Source organism: Macrotis lagotis, chromosome 1 (assembly GCF_037893015.1).
Source record: "Macrotis lagotis isolate mMagLag1 chromosome 1, bilby.v1.9.chrom.fasta, whole genome shotgun sequence".
Lineage (NCBI taxonomy): Eukaryota > Metazoa > Chordata > Mammalia > Peramelemorphia > Peramelidae > Macrotis > Macrotis lagotis.
Genome location: NC_133658.1, coordinates 221,637,164 through 221,662,606, shown reverse-complemented (window position 1 = coordinate 221,662,606; position 25,443 = coordinate 221,637,164). Strand labels below are relative to the sequence as shown.

Genomic DNA, 25,443 nt, shown 5'->3' with positions numbered 1-25,443 from the left:
ACCCCTAATCATGACAGCAGGATGGCTCAGGGAAAATATGGCTAGATATGGAGTCAGAGAACATGGAAATGGAATAATGTTGTATTTTACCTATATTTCCTATTTCTCAATTAAATGTGATTCAGCAACAATTTGTCAAGGTCCTTCCTTGCTTGGCCTTTAAATAAAAATCAACTACTGGAAGAAAGTTTCTGCAAATGGCTTCTGCAAGAGGAAATCATGTCTAATTTGTGGAGGGGTAGAAGATCATCAACTCTGAGGAACAAATAGAGGTAATATATTTAAATTTTTCTAAATTATCTCACAAGGTTCCACACCAAAGCCTATTAAATTAAGGTAGTTTTCTTGGAATTGGAAATACTCTTATCAAAAAGAATGAAAGGACTGACTGAGAAACAGGGAATTAAAAGAAGGAATCAAAGCAAGTTTTCTTGGATATTGGGGTGGGATCTGCAGAAATCAATAGGAATGAAATGTGAAATTTCCAAATTTGAAGACAACACGAGATCCTTCTAAGGAGTAAGATGAAGCCCAGTGGATATTATTTGTTTGATATCTAGCTCTTGTACCTCGAGGATGACCACCCACAGATCTCCATTTATCATTTGCTGTAAAAGTTCCCACACTTTGCTTACTATTTAATCAAAGTCCACATGGTCAAAGCCTGATGCTGGCTTTGCCTATCTCAGTAGATGTGCATGCCTACACTAACTCTTTACTCTGTCTAATCTCACTCAACACTAACAGGAAAGCAGAAAGATACATTTGATGCTAAAAAGCACCTTTTGCGTTATTTAATTTAACTAAATCATTTTACTGGGCTCTGAAACCCAGCGAGGTTTAAATGAATACAAAAGTAATTATATCATGTTTTGATTCACTAATTCTGATAACATAAATGCATAGATGAATTTCATATTTTTATCTAAGATCCTGAAAAGAACCATTTTTCCTCACAAAAACTGAAAATATTGGGAGGAAGTGGTCATTCACGATCTTATAACAGGCAAGAAACAAAGTTAGGCATAGTCAGATACATATCCAGATTTTCAAAAAGTAGATTTCAAAAAAATAATAATAGCATGTTGACATTTATATAGTGCTTTAAAGTTTGCAAAGTACTATGAAGTAAGAGGAAGACTGGAGCAATGGATAGTTAAGAGTCCTGAACATGGGATTAGGATGAGAAAAGTTTGAATCCTTTCCTTTGATAATCAATCACTCTCTGTCTGACCTTGGGCAAATCATTTACCCTCTCAAAGCCAGTTTCTTTCTCTAGATCTAATGGAGTTAGCCCAGATCAGCTTCATACATTTGATTCTCCTTTGAAGCTCACTGTTGTCCCATGATGTAGGTTTTATTTATTTTATTTGATTACTTGTGCTTAGAAAATGCTAGAGAACTGCCCAGGTGGTGTGGCTAGAGTACTGGCTCTGCAGTCAGGAGGACCTGAGTTCAAATCCAGCCTTAGACACTTGATATTTAACTAGCTATGTGACCTTGGGCAAGTCACTTAATCCAATTGTCATCCAGCAGCGCCCACCCCATTAAAGAAAATATATTTGGTGGCAAGAGAAAGATTAAATAAGGGATAAAATACCTAAACCCTAAGTATGATTATTTAATAGATTTTATATTAGGAGTTCTCTAGCATTCTAGTTATGTATCATAGGCCTTACGATATTCATTTTTATTAATATATAGTATGAAAGTATGTGCAACTTATATATCAAGTTAAGTTCAATCACAGGAACATTAATAATAATTTAATATGACTTCTACCTCCAAACCTGACAATTAGCAAGATTTTTAGGATACTGTAACTTAACTATGTAATATAAAGCAAATCACTGAGCACATTAAAAATGAACACATTTTTTTGAAAAGAAAAAACAAGAGTAGGACTTGTACCCAAAACTACTATCAAGAAACAAATCCACAACTTCAAAAGTATCAAGAACATATAGAGGGCTAGCACTTCTTGGGTAAAGACCATCTCCTCTTGGCCTTGACCTTCCTCACATCTAGACCCTCCTTAGAATTATCACCCCACTTTCTTGGTCCTGAAATCTGGCATGATCCAAACCCTCTTTTGTCACTGTGTCAAGGCGAGCTAGAGAGACCTGCCTGGCCTTGGCTTTGGAAGCCCCAGTGCCATGAAGCAGAGACGATCACCACTCTTGTCTCTCATTCTTCTAGAAATCTTCCTCCAGTTTTTTTTCTTCCACATTCTCTGCTTAGTTTCTGTTTATAGCTTTCTGTTTATAGCAATCTGAGAAAGTCTTTTCGTACTGATACCATTTGATAAATATATATGCATCTTTTGTGTGTGTGTTTATATATCTATACATATAAATATCTTTTACATACATATATCTACCTATCTATTAAATATGCTTATCAAATTTGCAAAAAGATATAAAACTGGAAAAGAGAACTCAAGAAATGGATGAGAAAAACCAAAAAACATCTCAATAAGCTACAATGATGGAACAGAATAAAAAGGCTTTAATTCAATAGGGATGAATGTAAAGACCAGCACTTAAAATCAAAGAAAATTATCTTCACTTGCAGAGGATGATGGAGGTATGTCTATACAACAATTTGAATGGAAAAAAGGCTGGAGCTTTTAGTAGTTTAAAATTCACCAGAAGTCAGTCATCTGATAGGCCAAGTGCAAAAGCAATGGCATCTCAAACTGTACAAATATATATAATTTCCAGGGAAATAAATGTATATCTCTTTGATTCAGATGTCTCTCATGCTTGCACGGAGCTTCTTCTTCATTTGATCCCCAGCTAAAGCACTACCTTCTGCATGAAGTCTGTCCTCCCCACCAAAATTTCTTGTATTTACTGTTGTTTCTATTTTTTTATATACTTATAGATGTACTTGTTCCTGCATTAGAATGTAAACTCAGAAGTAGAAGTAGAGAATTTTTTTCTTTCTACTGATATCCCTAGTCCCCAATATATATATATATATATATATATATATATATATATATATATATATATATAGAGAGAGAGAGAGAGAGAGAGAGATAGTAAGCATTTGATGTATTTCCCCATGTATAAGATGCACCCTTTAAAAAAAAATTGGGGTCTAAAAACTGGGAGCATCTTATACAGTGGTTGCAGACTTTTTACTTGCATTTCCCAATTTTTCACACTTGTCTTTGTGCTTATTGTTTCATTTGTTATTGGCACACTAGATGACCTTTTGCCACATTCTGCCCAGAAAGGGCTCAGGAAAGATTTTCATTCAGTGCTGAATTCAAATTCAAAGTGATCCAGTTTGCAAAAGCCAACAGAAATGGTGCTGCTGAATATCAGTATGGACCTCCTCCAACTAAGAAAACAATCTGAAACTGGCTATAGGAAGAAGAAACCCTCCTGAAAATGTCATGGCAGAAGAAGGCTATCAGAGACAAGTCAGCCAAATGGCCTGAGTTAGAGAGGGAATTGAAGAGATGGACTGAAGAGCAAAGGGCTATTAGAATTCCTGTGTTCACAAAAGATGGTTCAGTATGAGGCCAAAAGAACTGCTGATGAAAAAGAAATGACTGATTTCAAAGGAGGACACAATTGGTGTTCAGGCTCATGAAACAGAATGGACTAACAAGCATGCATCCAGGCACCAGACTTAACCAGAGAGTGCTCTGCCCAGGTCAGAGTACAGGAGCAGTCAGAGCCTCTCCTAAGACAATGACTCATCATCAAACACAGATGAGGACAAGCTAATGGATGGGAGTTTTGACAATGATAAGGAGTTGTCTGAATTTTATGATGAAGAAAATTTGAGTTCATTAACTTGATATATTTTTTCAAATTTCTGGACCCAAAATTGAGGTGTCTTATATATGGGGAAATACAATAATAAATGCCTATTGCCTGACTTACCAATAATCCATTGTTTTTTCCCTTAATCAGACTACACATGGAATACTATGTTCAGTTTTGAGTATCATTTGGGGCAGGGGAAGAGGTATTAGAGGGTGAGGAAATCCGAGCTAAGCAACTTGCTCAGAGTCAGATGACTAGTATGTGTGACAAGTCTGGAGCTGAATTTGAACTCAAGCCCTCCTGATTCCAGGAGTGTTGCTCTAGGTGGTACTTGACATGTGAATTATGAGAGGATTGTAAGTCACAAAATAAAAGGAACCAGTAATGCTAAGATGGAGAGGACAAGACCAGAAGAAGCCATGACAGCTCTCTTCAAGGATTTTGAAGGGTGTCAGGCAGAGGATGGATCAGACTCTAGAAGACAAATCCAGACACAGTCAGTTTGCAATGATGCAAGCTTTGGCTCAATGTGCAGAAAAACTTGTGAATATGTAGAGCTATAGAGAAAAGATGGAATGGGCTCCCCCAGGCTACAGCAGTTTCCCCATTATTGGAGATCTTCAAGGATCATGTATCTTTCTTGGTCAGATCCAGGTTAGACTCATTGTCTATGAGCTTAGATGATGATGTGAAACTAGACATATTACTTCAGCTTTGTAATGAGCTATGTAAACACATTGTTTAGCCTGTAAAATGACCTATGGCTAAGAATTGGGGGACATCCAATAACAACATTCTGCTACATCAGTCCTGAGTCCCTCTTATGATGTGGAAGAACTTACCCTGACATAAAACCATCACTTAACAGAGGTTCCTTTTCACAACAGGTCAGATAAACATCTTATTGACTTGTACTAGCTAAGCTATAGTAATACAGGGCTGCATTTGACAGTTATGGAGTCCTTGCTATTTATTATCTAGGGGAATGATTATAGAGAGTGATACACAAGCCAATGTGTGCTGGTGCTTTTCATCCATTACAGAACTATTCCAATGTAGCAAGGAAAGAACAAGGAAAGGTTTCCCAGACTTTTCTGTATAGGACAATCTTTAATTGAGGAGTAACCCCATAGTCTTAGGATTTAAGTCCAGTATAGCCCCTTATAACCTCATATCTGGAGTACTGCTGGTTGGTCTCTCCTTGTCCAGTCCATTCTCCACTCAGTTGTTGAAATGACCTTTCTAAAGCAGAAGTATGACCACATGAACTCCAGTGGCTTGCAAATGATTCCAAAAACCAATATAAAATCCTCCATCTTTTAAAACTCTTCATAACCTGGCCTCTTCTGCCTTTAACAGCTTTCTTACATTTTATTTCTCATCCCCAACCTTCAGCCTACTCTCTGATCCAGTGAGACCAGATTTATTACTGTTTCTTGCTCTGAACACTCTGGTCTACTGAATCCATGCTTTTTTACTGGCTGTCCCCCAGGCCTGGGATTCTTTCCCCTGTTCTTTCCCTTTCTGGCTGCCCTAGTTTCCCTTCAAGTTAAAATCCTATCTTCTATCCTATTCTTTTGGGATTCTTCTTAATTTCCTTATACTGATCATCTACAATTTATGCTGCATATATCTTGTCTGTATGTAGTCATATTCATTATTCTCTCCCCTTTTGGACTGTGAGTTCCTTTGCAGCAAACATTGTCTTTTGCTTTTCTCCATAACTCCAATGATTAGCACACCAAGAAAATAATCACTTAGTAAATGCATTCCTTCCTCCTCCATCCCCTTCTTCCAAGAAGAGTTGAGTTGTGTTGGAGACCAAGTCAAATTCAACAAATGCATTTACTAGAATTTCTCCACTTCCTTGGGTCCAGAAAGAATATCCTTTTTCTCTATCACCTTCATATCTGATAACTGGAGATAAGATAGGATCAAAAAAGAGTTCATATACACAAGGGTTGGGAAGAAGTGCAAGAAAACAAAAAACTGTACAAGCCTTAAGAGTCCAATTAAAATGAATTCAATGGATTTTTAGCACATTCTTACTCTTCCCCTTTAGCTTTTGATAGCTTTTTAACTTTGTCAGGTTTACTCAACAAACCTTTACTTGAGGTTAGGTACTGTGTTAACTTCTGAGGAAGTAAAGGCAAGAGACAAAACCATCCCTCTAGAATTCCTAGAGCAATACTCTTTCCAATATATCACACCTCTTCATTTTTAAAACTCAGGAAATTGAAATCATAACAGATAGTAGGCAGAACATAGCCATACACACCAGCAATCCTTGTAATTGGGGAAGTTGAGGCTAAGGCAATCATGGAAGAAGACTTGAGCTGGGCCCTGAACAATGAGAGGAAGAAAAGAGGATTAACAGCAGGAGAAGGAATTTAAGCACAGACACCCTCAAACACACATCTGTGACATGATAATAAGAGCTGACATTCCTGTATTACTTTAAAGCTTACAAAGCATTTTACATACATTATCTCATTTGATGTTCACAACTACCTAGTTACCTTGTGAGATAGGTGCTAAAAGTTACTTCTCACCCTTTTTGTTTGGTTGGGAATCTGTATTTTCTACAATACTAGTAAACCCTCATGTGTAAACTTATTCTACCAGTGCAGATCAGCAATTAATCTGTAATTTACTGTCTGAAAGAATCCCTTGTTCACCGAGACACAAGTAAAATGTGAAAGGTAAAAAGTGAATTTAGACTCTACTGACTCCAAGGTTGGGCCCTTAAGTATTCAAAAAGCTGTCTTCTAGAAGAAAGAAAACACTTTTATTTATTTGGCACCAAAAGTCCAACTAAGATTACTAGGTTAAAATTACGAAGTACATTTAGTATTTCCCAACACCTGGCACTATCCTGAAGTGGAGTGAGCAGCCACAGAAGATAAAGGGTAAACTGTCCTTTCCCCCAATGCCATCACCACATAGAAGTCTTCAAGTAATGATCAAATGACCACTTATGAGGGATGTTACAGGAGACATTGTTGAGACAGACTGTATGAATGGTCATTGCTCAGAGTAGCTAACTAATTCCTATGAGAATTTACCTATGATCCTGACAGCTGCAATCTACAAGATTATTAATAGTGTTTGTGAAGGTAGAAAAGCCTCAGTGTCCCCAAGTGCTGATGTCCCAGAGCTGTCCTATACAGATGTCCCAGTATTCTCAGTTATGCCTTTTCTACATAAACAAAGTATAGGTGCAAACAGTAAAATTTTTGAGGTCACTCAAAGAAAAGAGTCACTATACTGACATCAGTAAGACTAGGTCACAAAGACTGGAAAGGAGACTGTTTATGGCACTTGGCCTAATGCACACTAGATATTTCAATAATCAAAAATTTTTATAGAAAATGAGTCTTCCAGATAATTCTATATTCCAACATGGAGAGGATCTAAGGAATAAGGATAAATATAAAAAAAAAGTAATCTAATAGAATACATGGGGATAACCTCCTCTTGGTTAATAAAGAATATAACCCTGGGAAGCTAATTGAAAGTATGATTCAATAATAATTCAATAATTAATTCTTAAAATCATTTAGTAGTCTTTAAACTTACTTAAATAATTTAACAAAAATTTAATTGTAATTAAATTATCAAATGATTATGTAGCTAACACTTTCATTGCATTGAGGTTTGAAAAATTATTCATTATTTCATTTGATCTTCACTAAAATTCTATGAAGTAAATACCATTATTATCTCCATCATGCAGATGAGAAAACTGACTCTGAGAGAGGTTAAATGATTTAAGCAGATAAGGGAGGATTCAAACCCAGCTCTTTCTGATTCCGACCTTGCATTCCATCTATTCCCCAAAGGCATCTGAGACAAACTTCAACTCTAATGTCTCAAGAGCAAATCTACACAGCTATCGAAAGAACTTCTGTCAAGATAGTTCTTTATAACCGGTTAATAAGAATTCTACTCAGCTGTTACTATAGCCAAATGTTTGAAAACAGCCTCTAAGTTGAAAAACATAATAATTTAATGTAGAAAAGTCAGTTAATTAATGTGCCAAAGACCTCAATTATCACAGCTTGATTTCACATCTTCCTGACTCCAAGACTGGTCTTGCAATACACTATGCTGCTTCTCAATTATCTACTGAGGTCCCTTTCCAGAGTGATGGTTTCCAAAAATTTCAGTATGTATAGAAAACAATATTTCTTTATCAGAGTCCTTGAAAAAAAAGTCTTCCTTCGAGTGCTATTTATTACAGACTAGTTTATTTTCATATTTCTTTAGAAATAATCACTCCCAAATGAAATGAAAATTCCAATTTGAAAAATGAAGCTGACCTATGTTATTAAGTAGGCTAGAAGTAGAATTTAAGTATAAAGGAAATGTAACTAACCAAGGATTTAAAATATGGCCTGGCTTCTTCAGATATTAAGCAAATATTTTACTAACTTTTGACCAAGATACAAGCAATTCTATGTGACAGAGGGAACATGAATAAAAAATAATAAAAATCAACATAGAAGTCACTTAATTGCAAAGTACTTTAAATAAATTGGGTCATTTGGAAATCACAATAACCCTTATTATAAATGCCATGAATGTGGCAACTGAAATCAATTGTGTTGCTCATGAGTTACATTTTAGGACTATTCCAAGATAGAGCTATAATTAAATTTAACAAAATCAGACATTTTTCTGAAATCAAAGTGAAAACTTATGAAAAGAACAAAAAACAACACATCATATCCAGACTAAAAAATGCTTTAGTCTCTCTCATGTGTGCTCAGGACAGGCATCTTGGAGCATAATGAGCTATTACAAGGTGCTCTTTACCTTTGTTCAGTAGCACTGCTTCCTTTCCTGTAATTCAAACTCAATGTGGAAAGAAATACTTATTCTTCCCTTCAAACTGATTTCATTCATTCCCCCTTTGCCTTTCTGAAGGTATGTGCGCAGAGTGAGCAATTGTGCACAAAAGAGTCCTGGCATGGAACTCCCAAAAGATTTCTAAGGACTGGTTCTTACAGGGCCATTGAAGTTCAGACAGTATTCAACACAGCTAAACCACAACTGAAGTTGGGTCTTTAGTTGTTTCCAGGAGACTGACAATCACAGACTGTTCCTTGCCAATGCAACTCCTGAGGGAGTGAAGAGATTCTGTTGCCACCTCTTCTCACACATCTTGGTAATCCCTGAATTCCATTTTCTAGATTCCAAAGAATGTTTCCATCCCGATTAAAACTTATTTCAGTTTTGGGGAGATTTAGGAATGGACCCTTAGGAAGATTCTACAAAAGACATAATGACTGAAGTCATGCATCCTTCAAAAGGATTTGGTTTTTATAATATTCCAATCATCTATCACATATACATGCTAATTTCATTTCTCTCAGCATATACGTCTCTCAATCATAAATTACAGAATAGATTTAGTATTTTAGAGTGTCCTAGTTTGAGGGATCAACAGATTAATTCTGATTAGTATATTACAAAATTAAGTATTTCAAATTGGCTGGCAGGATTGGGGAGATCGTTAGTCCCAAAATTATAAAATGTAGCTCTTTGTCCTAAGGATTGTGTAATTTGAGTAGTAAGCAATTTTGAAGAGAAATATATGTAAATAAGAGAAATACAGGTGGATAGAGTGGTGAGTCTGGCATCAGGAAGACTAGACTCAGACACTCAGACTACCTAGGCAAGTCACTTTAACCTGTTTGCCTCAGTTTCCTTATCTGCAAAATGTGTAAAATGTGATGTAAAAGGCAAATCATGCCAGTACCTTTGCCAAGAAAACCCCAAATGAGATCAGAAAGAGATGGATTCAACTAAAGTGAATGCACAGAATTAGACTGTTATAAGCTTAAAACAAACAGGAAATGAGTTTGAAAGCATTATATGAGCATTTCCTTGACTTCCTTGCTGGCATTCCCCCTCCCCTAAGTTATCAGAACTCTCCCTCCGAAAATGAATGGAAAATATATTCATTAGGAGCCTACCATGTATCATGCAGAGAGCAAGGTACTGGGCACACAAATACTAAAGCGATCAGTTCTCACCCTCAAGGTGCTTACATTCTAATAGAGAACATTATTCATAAAGCACAAGAGACAGGAAGACTGGGGTTTCTGAATGGGTTTCTGAATGGAGTCACATAGATTGTTATGCTCTTTTTTTAGTTGCAATAATCATGGTTATTTGATTACTGTTTCATAGTAAGATCTGAAAGCTAGGATAGAAGTGGTAAAGAAGGCAATGCAATGTGAAAGAGGGCAGATGAATGAAAGGGAAATATGGTCTAGGGCTTTTGAGAGATAATAAGCTTAGTGTGTTTGTACTCATTACCAATCATAGCATCTCATTTCCAAGGCAACTGTCCAAAATTGCAAAAGTGAATAAATTAACGCTCCAAATGTTTTAGGAAGTCTGATCCAAAAAAAAAAAATGTTCCAGGTAAGGAGAGATGGGATAATGGATTATAGTTAATGATAGGATGTTGGGATGAATGGAAATTTTGTAAATATTTTATATTACTTGTTTGTATTGTGTCTCCCTCTCTCCAGCCCCTCCCTCATATAAAACTTTATGAAATAGAAATTGTTTTGTTTTTGTCTTTATAGCCATAATACTTTGCACATGGCAGGCCCTTAATACATGCTGATGGAATAGAATTCTTGAATGGAAAATTAAATTGTTCTATATGAATCCAGGTCTTTGCAAGTTTTTCAAGAGAAGTTTGAACAGCATAAAAAAATATATTATCAATAATTGGACGAATCAATGACTACAATGATATGGGTCCTTTCCCCATGCGGTGCATATCACATCCCTCTAACACTATTAAGATCTTGTCAAAAACCCTTCAGAATTTTCTCATAAGTGACATATTCAATGCATTAGAGGTTTGACTTTGAGTCCTTTTAAATTTGTCAACACAAATACAGAATTGTGAATTTCCATTAGTTATGCCTTCTTCGCATAATGTGACTAGTCTTTTTCTCATTGTTTATGACCTTGACATTTTTTATTTTATTTCCTGAAGGTAAGTAATGGTAGTGTTAATATTATGGTATAATGGCAATGTGTTAAAATCTAGACCAACCTGCACAGTTCCATTATCCTATGGGTCACTTGATATTTTTAAACTTCTGACATCATGATGTACCATAATTGAGAGTCACATACAATTACAAGAATACTAGTATTTAGACAACTCAGCTTTTCAACAGTGAGCAACTTGGGATCTTTAATACTATGTATTATTTCCTAAATGCATACAATCCAATTTTTTTCCTAACTTATTTTGGAAACAGGCTAGGTTCATTTTCCATTTCTTGTCAAAGACTAATACAATGCCTTTCTAACTGCACTATGGCCAATATGCATTCTTCACCCCATTAAGTTTTTCCCCCCTTGTAGATAATTACCCTGATCTTATTTGAGGAGCTCATTCAGAAACCCTTATAGGGTTGATACAATCAGCAAGATGCCATGAACAGGAACATATGGAGAACTTCATAATTAACAGGTAATCTCTCTTCCTTGAAAGTGCATTTAAGAATTTCTACAAGACACTGGCAAACAGCTCTGGTAAAATATCATTCTGCTCTTAATACAGGTATTTAGTGACTCTTTGAATAATAACAATAACAATAAGAATATTTACAGCTAACATTTAACTAGGCTCCTGGTGAGCAGTAGATAGAGCACCAGCCCTGGAGTCAGGAGGACCCAAGTTCAAATTTGACCTCAGACACTAAATAATTATCTAGTTGTGTGACCTTGGGCAAGTCACTTAACCCCATTGCCTTGCCAAAAAAAAAAAAAACCAAACAAATTTAAGTGCTTTACAACTGTTTTCTTATTTGATCCTCACAACACCCATGGGAAGGAGGTGCTATTATTATCCTGTTTTACAAATAAGGAAACTGAGGGAAACAGACTTCAGATGACTTGCCCAAGCTCCACAGCTAGCAAGTATTTCAGGTTTCCTGACTCCAGGACCAGCTCATTTTCCATGTTGCTTCCTAGCTTTCTCATAGTTCAGAATGTTTAACAAAGGTCAAAGTTATCTCCATGGCTGCAAAGAGTGATATGTATATCTATCTATTTAGATACCTATCTATCTACACACACACACACACACACACACACACACACACACACACACACACACACGTATATAAAACGTTCTGTTAAATAAAGATATAGGATGATTTAAATCCAACCAATTTATATCTGTCAGAGCAATGTCAATTAGCTCAAGAGGTTTAAGAAGGGAATACTGGTGGGAATGGATAATTGAAAAAAATGTATCAGAGAGAGAGATGGAAATGTCTGTCTTTTCTCTTTCTTTACCTCCTTATTTCTATCTTTCCTGTCATTCTCTTCTTTTCTAACTTCTCTCTTTCAAAGTGACAAGTATTTGGTAAATACTTACTATATGCAGACCTCTATGCTAAGTGCTAGAGAATTGAGGAGACTAAGAAAGATAAAATACATACCCTTCTTGATCTAGGAATTTTACTTCAGTCCAATTAAACTACAGGCAAAGACAGAGTTGAGGAGCAGATTATTTCAAAACTGGGGAAAAATTTTTGACAGTGAGTTTCTCTGATAAAGGTCTTATTTCTCAAACACTTAGGACCAGAGTCAGATTTACAAAAATAAAAATCATTCTCCAATAGATAAACGATCAGATGGCATAAATGAGCAGTTCTCAGAAGAAATCAAAACTATCATATGGAAAAAATGCTCTAAATCATTACAGATTACAGGAAAATTAAAGGAATTCTGAGATACTACCTTATTCCTATCAGAATGGAAAAAAATTACAGAAAAAGAAAATGATAAAACATGGGGGGCATAGGGGGATCAAGAAAAACAGGTACACTAATACACCTTTGTTGGAGTTGTGAACTGGTCCAACTATTGTGAAGAACAATGTTATGTAATACTATATACTCCAGCATATCACTAACTAGATCTGTATCCCAAAGATATTGAAGGAAGATGACAGGATCTACATATACAAAAATATTTATAATAGCATCTCATTTTGTGGTGGCAAAGAATTGGAAATTGAAGGCATGTCCATCAATTGAGGAATGGCTAAGCAAATTGTGGAAAATGATTGTGATGAAGACTATTGTGCTATAAGAAATGATGAGGAAAATGGTTTTAGAAAACTCTTATACGAACACAAAGTGAAGTAGTTACTCTGAACAGTACAGTGATCCATGACTATTCAAAAGGAACCATGATAAAAAATGTTATCTACCTCCAGAGAAGGAACTGATGACCTCTTAGTGCAAACTGAAGTATAGTTTTTCACATTCTTTATATATCTTTTCTTTTTTTTGGTTTTGGGAAGAGTGGCAACATGGCTAACATGGAAATATATTTCACATGACTATACATGTATAAGTGATATATTACTTTCTCAATGGGTGTGAGAGGGAAGAAAGGAGGGAGAGAATTTGAAAGTCAAAATTTTTTAAATAAATGTTAAAAATAAGTAAGATTTTTTTAAAAAAAATAAAAAAAAAGACTTGCTCTTGAATTGTAGTCAGTATAATTACATGGATTATTTTGTCAGGAACAGGAGTCCCAGACTCAGACTTTTATGTTCTTTGCAAACAAATTATCTCCCAAAATGTTATATAAATGATAGAAGTTCAAGTGATCCTGCAATAGGATTTCCTAGGGGATCTGAGAGTCAGTTTGACTTTGAATGTGAGGGAGAGAGACCCATGTATATGAAAATTACCTGAGAAACAAAAGGAGCAGAAACCCCAAAAGTATGTCAACGAGCAAAGACCAACAAACTGGCATAAGGAGAGATATGAAACTAAAGTCCCCATGTGGGGAAGTAGGTTCCAAGATAGCAACATAGAGAAATCACATAAAGAGGTCCACAAGATTCCTATTTTGTGGTCCTCCCAGGCAAGAAAGGCTCAAAGTCAGTAGAAGATGTTCTCAGTTCACTTAACAGAGCACAGAGTTTCTGACTTCAGCAGAGACGGAGGCCAAGCATCACATCTCATAAGGCATTCTCCTGAAGAGAGTATGTGACTCAGTAACAGAGGACTATAGGGATAGTTTTAAGAGTCTTCCCTGGTAATTGGTGGACAGTTCCAGAAGAACTTTGAAAGTTTAAAAGCTTTGAAACTTCTAAAAGCCAAAGCAATTCCACCTATTACAGCTAAAGCTACTAGCCTTAAAGGGATAGATTGTAAGTCACAATCATGGTTCTGAGATAAGCCAAGTTATGTTCCTCTTTAGAAAAGCCAGAAGTACACATAAATGATTTAGAGAGAGATTATCATAGATAACAAGGTATTTTTTTAAAATCTTGTACTTTTATACTTATGAATTCATCCTTTTTTTAAATTCATGCAATTGAATTCATTAGTTACAAGTAAAAAATACTTCAATACAGTGTTAACAAAAAAGAAATGTTTTTCTAAACAAGTGATGGAATTAGACTGTTTGCCTACTTAGATATCTATGTTAGACATAGTTTTTTCAATGCAGATATATAACCTAACAAAGCAATCAATCCAAACTATAGACAATGTCCTCAGATGGTGCTTTTGTTTGGACCTGACCTATGAATTCAATGATGTTAAAAACTTTCAGGAGATACATTCTACCAATCGCAATTGACATACAAAAGTAAAAAAAAAAAAAAATTCAAAAGGTATTCCAGATACTACTCAACTGGCTGGGAGTTTCATCCAAAAAAATTTTTTTTACAGAAATGGAATATAAATCAGAACTCTACTCTTGGCTCTGTCACTTATTGGCTATATGACCTGAGCCAAATCACTTCATCAGTGGACTTCAGTTTCCTCCCTGTAAAGTGAAGGAATTCAATATTGTTGTCTCTCTGTTTGCTTTAAGCTCTGTCATTCCATGATTCAGTATAGTTATGACAATAACTCAAAAAAAATTCAGTCATTTCCAACTCTTCATGATCCCATTTGAGGTTTTCTTGGCAGAGATACTGGTGTAGTTTGCTCTTTTCTTCTCCAACTCATTTCAGATAAAATTGGGACAAACAGGGTTAAGTGATTTGCTCAGTGTCACACAGTTAGTATCTGAGACCAGACTTGAACCCAGAAAAATCAGTTTTCCTGACTCTAAGCCTATCTACTGCATTATTTAGCTGTCCCATGGTAAGCAATGCAAATATTAAGAAGATTTTACTTATTATTAAGAAACTAAGAGTTAGAGTGTTGAAGAAGTGACTTATCTATGGTCATATAGTGAGAAACTTCCAAAGGATTTGGATTAATGTTCAGGTTCCTGACTTCCAGTTCAGAATTCTTTTTGCTCAATCGTAGATTCCTCTACAATAGTCCAGGTTAGAGATCTCCAATGTAGTAGTCACATGAATACCATTTTGTGTAGGTTCCACATCATGACTGAATACATATCAATTTTCAAGCTACTGATTCAGAGGCTTGTACAAAAAAAAGAGATAAAATTCCCAATTTATTATTACTTAAAATATCTGGTGTTATTAGTTGGGAAAAGAGAAATCTCTTTTGGAAGATATTTCCTAATGAAGAATTATTCTTACTTTTCCTTTGTGAAATGTAAATTTTCATTTAAATCAAATATGAAAGAATTTTATATTATTATAATTTGTTACTTACACTATATTATAGTATACTAAATCAAATTATATTCCATTTTATTATGGTATGTTAGTTATATTATATTATATCACATTATATAAATTTAAGGATCAATTTCAACTGCAGACAATCTCTCTCTCTTACCTGAACATCTTTGTATTTATCTCGTAAATCCATGAGTCTATGATAGGCTTTAATGGCTTCTGAAAATTCACCAACATCAGTACTGGTGAGAATGTAGTTTTCCCAGATCTGCCAGTGTTCATAATTACATTTAAGAGCTTCCTGCAGGGTTCGAAAAGCTTTGATTCTGTGGAAGGTGAAATAAAATAATATAAATAATATGATATTATATGTGCCATGCTTGTTAAAAAGTAAAAAATCCAAATTTCAGAATGATACACATTTTCAGACAGATCTTTTTTTTCTCTTGACTATGACTATTTTTTACAAGAGTGGGGTTTTTTGGAGGGATTATTTTTGCTTTGCTTTGTTTTTATTTTTCAATGGGAGGACTGGAGGAAAGGAGAGGGGTAGAAGAAAAAAGGGAATTGTGATAGGATAGCCAAAAAAGAAAAGAAAGACAAATAAGTGAATAAAAGAGTAAGGCTAAAATATTTATTAAATGCACAAAAGAGAATAGCAAAAACCCCACAAGGATTCAGTCACATAAGATGTCTGAATTTATCATATAAGGTATTCCAAAAGCCATATAGCAGTTATAAGTAATTAAATTTTTGTTTCACGTTATATATTTAAAAAGAAAAGCTGACTTTATATAATAAAGATTTATAGATTGAAGTCCTAAAATGAGTCAAAACTCCGTATATAAAATGAATTCATCAAGTTAAGATTATGTTAGATTTACTGACCTCTCTTGATAAAAGCACCCATGACCTAAAAAGTATACTTCAAAAGTCATTTGTATGTGAGTTTGAAATTCAATGGAAGGATATCTACCATTCTGTAACAGTGACCTGAGATCCAGGATGGTGATGTTAGAGAGTAAGTTGGAAATCTACTGGAAGGTTATATGAAAAATAAGGATGTAATTCAGAACTCACTGTCAAAATTATTTTTTAAAAAATCCACAACAATTTTATATCATGAAGTCTTAAAAGTTAGAAGGGCCTTTGGAGTATACCTAGTTCAACAGACAGTCATCCATTCTTCGCTGGAAGACCATTAAAGAAGAACCAAGTATGTTTGTTCTAAGCTATCCCTTCAGCTTTTGGCTATGTTTAATTGGAAGTTTTCCTTTCATCAAGCCCAAATTTGCTTTTCTTCAATTTCTATTCATTGTATCTATTCTCTTGTGCTCTGAAGAAAAGCCTAACTCCCTTCAAAAACTTGAAGATGGTTATCATGTCCCCTCAGTTTCACCTCACCCTCCAAATCTCTTCTTGATAAAACATCCCCAGTTGTTTCAGATGATCCATAGATGACATGATCTCCAGTCCACTGATTTCCTAAAATTTTATCAATAACAGAATGTAGTCTAAACAACACCAAGGAATTATCACATCACAAGCCCTGCACAACTTGATCCTCTTAATGTAGCTTTATGTATCTATTTCTTTCTGCTAAATCATATTAAAAGGCAGCTTATTAAAACCTTCATATATTTTCTGGCTGTGCTTCCCCCAGTTTGTCCTTGGTTAGACCTGGGATTTTCCCCCACCACAAATTCAAGACTCTACATTTATCCCTATTAACTTTTATCACCTTAGATTCAGTGTTCTAGTCTGTCAAGATCATTTTAAATCCTGACTCGGCTATCTAGTACATTGGCTATCTCTCTTAAATCTATTTCAGTTAACAAATGCAATGATGATAGCTATGGTTTTACTGAAGTCATTAATAAAATCGTTAAAAATATTTTTTAGGAAAATTCCTATAAACTAGTTGGGAAAATGTAAGAAAAACTTCCAAATAATGAGGCAAATAAAGGTTAAGTGACTTGTCCAGGGTCACACAGTTGGTAAGGCTAGATTTCAACTCAAATCTTTCTGACTCTAGGTTCTGTGCTTACTGCAACACTTTAAGCTGTCTATGACTACAAAAGCCAGCAATAAAACTACTGGAAGGTATGAGTTGTAATATAGATAACAAAATATAATATGGTAACGTAACTATTTTTGTTATATGTATTTATTTGTAAAAGGGGAAAAAATACAGTTCCAGTTTAAACTGGTCCCCTAGATTTTTTGTTTGATCAAGTTATTTCTCAGCTGAAAAAAGTGAGGTTATTTCAGGCTTTAGCAAGTTAATGAATTCTTCACTACTGACTTGGTTCAATTTGATTTAAACATCTTCTAGTTATAAAGCTATTTTAAATGTGTTCAGAATAACATGTTTGTATTTTGTTTAAATAGCTTATGGTAAGAGCAATATAAGTTTTATCAGGAAAATAAAAATTTTAAAACCTTGTAAAGTCATAGCTAGGTGCTAGGAAATCATTATATTTAACTCCGAACTAACACCTACACATATTACCTAAAATGTCTTTTGGAATGTAAACTGTTTTTCTCTTTAAAGGCAGAAGCTTACTCCTGATTGCTAGGAGGAAAAAAGGTGTGATGGGGCACTGAGACTTTTGGCTTTCAATGTAGAGATGCCTCATAAGTTCTTCTGATTGCATAGAGAAGAAATGTTAGGGGGAATTTATCTCAATGGCTATAAAGATGCCCAAAATCACAGAAAATATCCTTTTGGTTCTATTATAGTTGGTGCCTATGGAACTGGAAAAGGTACTTTGATGTTGAACTGCAGAAATTGGAAAAACTTGACAGTCAGCTGAAATGTCCAGCTTATATCAGTTCTAAAGACAGATATGAAGGAAATTAGAATAATCAGTATTCTAATCAATGATCAAGAAAAGATGAAGCTTTAACTCAGATAATAAGCAAGACTGGCATTAACTCTACGGAGGTAATTTATTTAAAAACCTGCCTCACATAATACTATTTTCACATATGATATCAGCTAACATTACTATGTTAATAGAGTTCTATTTTTATATACAAATAAACTCATGACTGCTCTCAAAATCTTAATCAAATCATCTCTGGTAGTCCAGACTATGGCTTCACAGAAATTAAAAGAGTATTATCTCTGGTAACAATGTACAACTGAGGATTAAAAAAAAATAACAACTTACAATTATATAACATTTTTAACATCTGCAGGATGCTTTACATATCTTCACAAGTCTATGGGGTAGATTTTGCAGTTATTCAGAGGTTGAAGAAAATGAGGTTTACAGAGGTCAAGTGACAAAGCCAAGGCTAAAACCCAATGACCCTGACTCTTCAAAAGTATGTGCTTTCTATTACAAATGAAATTGTTTAGCTTGCCTTTAAAACAGAGAGGAGAGACATTTATTAAGTACTTCCTTTGGGCCAAACACTATGCTAAGGTTGGAGATACTAATAAAGAAGTGAGACAGTCTCTCTTCTTAAAGACCATACAAAAGAGGGCTAAGTTCATGGCAAATGCAAAGGTCAGGAAGTACTCAGCAGGGAACATGGTCAGGTCAGAAGGAACTGAGCTCTGGGATGCCTCTAGCAGAGGAGAGGACTGAGAATGGGGCCTGTGGAGACAGTCAGCAACCAACCCAGAGTGGGCTGGGGAGGGGGAGGCCTATGGTTCTCTATGTCCAGAAGTACGAGTGTCTGTAGTTGGCCTGAATACCAGCAGGCTGGTGTAGGTAAGGAAATGATCCTTGCAATCGCTTTTCATGTATTAGAGAACTCTAGAATACTACCTTTGTGCTCAGTAAGACTGGGGGGGGGGGGGGGGGGCCAGGGGCGGGAGGGAAAGTCGGTGTTTAGATGTCCTTATTTTTCTGTATTAGGAATGCCAAGGTACCTCACAGATGTTTTCAACATAAGATGAAATCATCCCCAGTACATGTGAAATTGTGACCCACTTAACTTCCTCATACTTTGGGGCTTCCTCAGTCTACTAACTTAAATGCTGAACACAAGTCAGCAGCCACTCCATCACAATCACCCCCAAGCCCTCAAGTGTATCCCTGTGGGAAAGTAATAAGAATAGGCCCCATCACTTGATCAAGGCACTGAAGCCCAGATTTGCAATGGAGACCCCCTCCCCTCCATAAATACTCACACATAGTCTCCCTTATAAAAGTCAGAGGGCAAAGAGCCTAGCCATTTTAAATTCCAATCATGCATACATAGGAAGGAGGGTACGTCAGTTACTTTGGTTTGCTCTGCAACACAGGCACAACATACCCATCTTTTAAATCCCTTTCCCTTTTTCCTTTCCCTCTGCTACCACATAGTACTAAATCATGGGCTTTAATTACCTCTTACTTGGATATCTTTGTAGCTTTTTAACTTATTTCCCTGACTCCAGTCTCTAGAATCTTTCTTACTCATCACTGCTGTAGTTTGATTATTTTGGTTATGCTTCTGTCCTCAAAAATTTCAGTGGCTCCCCATTGTCAACTTCATAAACTTCAGACTCCTCAGCTTCACATTCAAGGTTTTCCATAATCTGGCTCCCTTTTCAAACAAGCTGATTCACTGCTCAGAGGAACTGTGTGTTCCATTCTTTCCAGCTCCTGGTAATCTCTCATCTCTATGAGGTCTCTAGAGGGATACTATTCCCTGGTAATCTCCAGTACTATCCATTGAAATTCTATCTATCCTTCAAGGCCCTAATCAAATGCTATGTATTCCAAGAATCCTTTCCTGGTTCTTCCACCCAGAAGTAACATCTCTCTGTTCAGATTGCTCCAGGATAGTTTCTATCTCACCTATTATCTGTTGATCAGATTGCTCTTTCATCTGCCAGATTTTCAACTCACAAAGCAGACTAGCTGTTGCTTCTCTAGCAGTCTAGTACCATTCTCTCTACACAGTTAAGTACAAAATGCCTACTGGATCCTATATAAATTCTCTGTAATACAATACAAACTCCTCAGCTTAGAATTTAAAACCGTTCACAATCTGCCTTGGGTGACCTGTTTCATTATTCTTTTTCATGCACTTTATGTTACAGCCAAATAGGCTTACTTTTCTTCAAGGGTCAGTTCAAGTACTATCCCTTCAGGTCTTTCCTGGTCTCTACCTTTGTTAAAACTCTCCCTCTTCAACAGCCCTGAAATGATATTTCTGTTTATGGGTTACATAACCCAGTGGAATAAAAGTTTCTTGAAGGTAGATATTTTTATTTTAGTCTTTGTATTCTCAATGTTTAGAACAGAAGAAGTAAAGTGCTTATTGAAGAGTTCAAATGAAGTGAATGACAACTTTGAAAGACTTGAAAACTCTAATCAAAGCAATGGTCAAATATGATTACAGAGAACCAATGAAGAAAGTTGTTATCCATCTACTACTGATAGAAAGGGAGAAAGGAGAATGGTATTTTTGAACATGACTGGCATGGAAATTTGTTTTTCTTGAGAGACAGACTTGTTACAAGAATTTGGTTTGGGTTTGTTATTTTTTCCTCAAAGGTGGGGTGAGGTAAGAACAAGAGAAAATACATTTAGTTTAATTTTAAGAAAAATGAAGTGAATTACTATAAGAAAGTTGAGCATTTCTATTCTAGGCTTTATAAGAACAAAGCTGTAAATTAAAAAAAAGCAAAGTAAAATACTTATAATCTAGATTATGAAAATCTAATAGTCCTAGAGAAAATTAGAATTAAGAAATGAATGTACAGAGAATATAAATTCTCTGGAACAAATAAAACAAAACTCAATTTTCTTTCAGTGAATTCCTATACAAACCAAAACCATTCTTTGGGAATTATAATGTAAAATTTTTAACCTGAAATTTTAATTCTACAATATGAGAACTGTTTCCACTATGTTTAGGGTTTTTTTTCCCCTAGCAAGAAGCCGGAAAAATATTTGTATTGCCAAGTTTAAAAATGTCCCAAAGAATAGAAGTCAATTTCAAGGGTAATTATCACCTCCAATTTAAGTACTGTGTGTAGCCATGATTGATGTCTATAAAAGAGAATTAAGGCTTGGGGGGGGGGGGGGGGAGGAGAAGGGAAGAAACAGAAGAACACATTGTCTGGGTAGTTACAAGACAAGTAAACATTAGAATGCTTGAGAAGGAATCTAAAGAGTTACTGATCCCTGAAACAGCAATGAAGGAACATCCAACAGACTTTCAAGGAAGATTAAAATCATATAAACTAAATGAAGATCTTTACAAACTTTCAGGCAACTTTAGGAATACTTTGGAACTTGGCATTTTAGAGATTTATTATTATTAATGATAAGTAGGCATTAATATAAATGCTTTAAGGTTTGCAAACTCCTTATATTATTTGATTTTTACAATAACCCTATGAGGTTAATAATATAATTATTATAACTTCCATTTTACAGATAGGAAATTTATACTTATAGAGAAGTGAATTAACTTGGTCAGAATTCACACAACTACTAAGTAACTGAGGTGAAATTTAAACTCAGGTCTATCTTTACATTCACAATCCATCTACCATGCCAAGCTTTCTCTCTAAATTCCATAAGGAATCACAGTAAAAACAAAACACAAAATTAAAAAAATATAGAGTAGGAGTGGAAGATTCCCAATAGTTAAGTTGATCCACAAGTATTTATTAAAAACTTATATTTACAAGCACTTTGCTAAGCATTATGGATATAAAGAAAAGCAAAAAAACAATCCATAGTGCCTGCTCTTACAAAGGAGCTTCTATCATCTTTTAAATGTGTTACCTTTAGTTAATTGGATTTTAACTATTCAAAGAAAAAAGAATGAAAAGTTATATGGCTATTTCTGATTGAAATTTTCATGGAAAATCCCTTAGGTTATGTCAAAAACCAAAATGTTATATCAATAGATCTCTAATCTGCTTCATGAAGAAGTTCCCTCTTTAGATTCTCAGTCCATAAGGCAAAATAAAAACAACTAACTGCATTGTGGAAAGAGCAGGCAACAAACTTAATAAGCAAGTTAGGGCAGATCATTGGCCACTCTAGGTCTCTAGTTTCTAGATCTTTCAAATGAGAGGTGTCTTCTATAGTCCTGAGATTCTACAGCATTTCTAACTTCATGTTAAAGGCAGGAGAAATATTCTGGTCCTTGTTCTCATTTAACTAACTGTGTTGTTTTTGTGGCAATACCATGATATGAAATGAACAAGGCTGACATACTCTGGTTTTTATTCTGACTTCTAAAGCCCTTGGCACCTGGCCCCTTCCAGTCTTCTTATGTCTTCTTTTCCTTCTCATAACCTGTGAGGATCCTTGCACCAGAAAATCTCTCTCACTGGCTATGCCCCATGCTTGGAATGCTCTCTTCATCTCTGACCCTGGTATCTCCCACCAAGTCTCAGCTTAAGCAACAATCTACTACAAGAAATCTTTCTAATCCTCCTTAATTTTAGTGCCTCTGAAACTAGCCCCAATTTTTTCTCTTTCTTGTTTGTACATAATCGCCTGCATATTGTCTCCTTTACTAACTCCGTGAGTTCCTCCTCAAGAGCAGAGATTTTATTTATCTATTTATTCATTTTGGGGTCCTTTTTTGGTATCCTCAGCCCTCTTCACAGACCTGGGCTCATAGTAGTCACTTCATAAATGCTAGCAGATTGACTGATTTTCCCCTAAGGTAAACAATATTATGTGCTTAAATAACACACAAACTGAACACACAGACTGAATCAAGAAATTCAATACAAGGTGGGACTAAATGACTCATACTTCTCTGTATTGCCTCCTTCTATACTTCAGTGTGCCTTTAATTGGGAAGCAATTTAAAAAAATAAGAAACTTATCAAGTTTTATAAGCAGTCTATTTTGTTCAATTATAAAAGGATCTCTTGGCATGACTGTCCTTTTTCCCTCTGAAAAGAAGCTGTCTCCTCTTATCACAGACCTAACAATTTAAAAAAACCACAGGGAGCAGCAGGTATTTTTAGACCATCATGCTTTTTCCAAATACTGCAGTTATGAGCTTTTATGAAAACAAGTCTAGAAATACTGGAGAGTGCACACACACACACACACACACTTTTCATAGTGTTAGTATTTTGAGGACCTCACATCACTTCAATTTGAAATACTCACCTACAGGAGAGTATTTTAGGGAAGGGCAAAAGTGGCTCTGTTGAAATTTTTAACTATTTTAATATTGTCATCAATGTCTTCAATAGAGGTGTAGATGGCAGATGAGAGGGGAAAAATATCACTGTAGAAGCCAGATTCAGGACTCAAGAATAATACTGGATTGTATAAAGTCTTATACCTGAATCCAGAAAAATCACATCATGTGTACAAGACAAGACAGACATGACTAAACTGTATATCATATAAAAAAAAAAGACATGTGAATCTGAGGTGACTAAAAGCACAATATGATATGGGAGCCAAGGAGGCTAATGAAATCTGGCGGTACATTAAAAGAAGCATGGTGTTCAGTACTGAGGAAGGTTTAAGTCCCTGGTATGACCACATATTGAGAATTATGTTTAATTCTGGGTACATTTTAGTAAAGACATTGGATACAGAGACTGATAACCAAGACCATCAGGATGAAGGATCTGGGGGTAGAGGGTAGGTTGGAAGAGAGGGAGAGTTTCCAATAATAGAGTATACTTAGAAGCTAATAGCTGTCTTAGATTATTCAAATGACTGACAAGTAGAAGAGAAATACTAGGGAAGGGAAGTACTAGGCCCATATAATGTCTGGCACATGTAAGCACTTAATAAATATTCGTTATCTAATAGATTGTAGTTAAGAAATAAATGGAATTGGGATACTTCAGTGAGTTGCAAGGCAGCCAGTCAGTGGTGAAGTGGACAGAGCACCAGTTCTGGAGTCAAAAGAACCCGAGTTTAAATGGGGCTTCAGAGACTTGACACTCAATAGTTGTGTGATCTTGGGTTGCCATTTAACCTGATTGCCCTCCCTCCCCCACCAGAAATGGTGAATTCTCCATGGCTAAAGGTCTTGAAGCAAAAAGTTGATAACCATTTGTCAAGTATTTTGTAGCAGGGATTCTTGTTTGGGTAGGGGGTTGAACTATGCCATATTGATTTTGATTCCCTTAGGAGTTAACTTGAATATATACTAAATTCACTCTGTAAATTTCAGGACTCATTTCCACTACAAGTTTCAGAGAACATGCCAATAGAGAATTTTTATGTCAGTCCTTAGCCTCACCTTTTCTAACTTGAGAATATTCTCATCATTATATCATGTTTGAAAGAATCTCTCACAATCAACTCAATCAGCAAGGATTTTATTAAATGAAGATTGTATCAGGCACTGTGCTGAGGTCCAAGAAACCCAAAAGCAACAAAGTCCCTATATACAAGGAGATAAATTAAAGGAATTTATATCTAAGTGAAATGACAGAGATCTTTAGAAAGGCACTGCAATTTGCATATTATTTGTGAAACTGGCACCAAAGGTATTTTTAAAAAATGCATCACCTATTTCTTTTCTTTTTTTTTTAAGGTTTTTTGCAAGGCAAACAGGATTAAGTGGCACTTATTTCTAAAGAAACAATTCCTAGGAAACATATATGTGAAATAGCAGCCTTGTGATGTGACATACTGAGCAACCTTCCTCTACTCCCACCTTGCCTCCCCAAGACCATAAAGTTAGGCTAGTCCTCTGCATAAAAGACAAAGAAGTCATCCACAAGACTTGATTAACCCAGGGAACAAAGACAGGCCACCTAACTGTTGACTCATCTGCCTGATAGTCTCAGTCCATTATTGACTTGGCTCCTGTTCACCTAAGGACTGAGGAGTTTGGGTCCTTCAGACTTGGGAAATGAGTCATAGTAATCTACCCTGTGTGACCAAATTTCCATATGGAGGTAGGGGAGGTCATATCTAACTAAAGGAGTATTGCATCCTTGTCTGGTATCCTTTCTTTGCAATGAATAAGTAAACCTCCATTGGCTGAGTTTTGAAGGACCTATAAATACTTTATGTCATTCTGGTCCAGATGTAAACTACCAGGAGACCTTCCTGAGTCAAGCTCAGTACACAACATCCAATAACTTTT

General features: G+C 35.5%; 1 protein-coding gene across 1 annotated transcript in view; it reads right to left on the bottom strand.

Moving 5' to 3' along the window:
* Positions 1-25,443, bottom strand: part of TTC27 (tetratricopeptide repeat domain 27) — a 236,747-nt gene that overhangs the window by 13,854 nt on the left and 197,450 nt on the right. Inside the window, exon 16 of the mRNA XM_074209683.1 lies at positions 15,557-15,722. Coding sequence (XP_074065784.1) covers positions 15,557-15,722 — 166 coding nt within the window. The remainder of the gene's footprint in view (positions 1-15,556; positions 15,723-25,443) is intronic.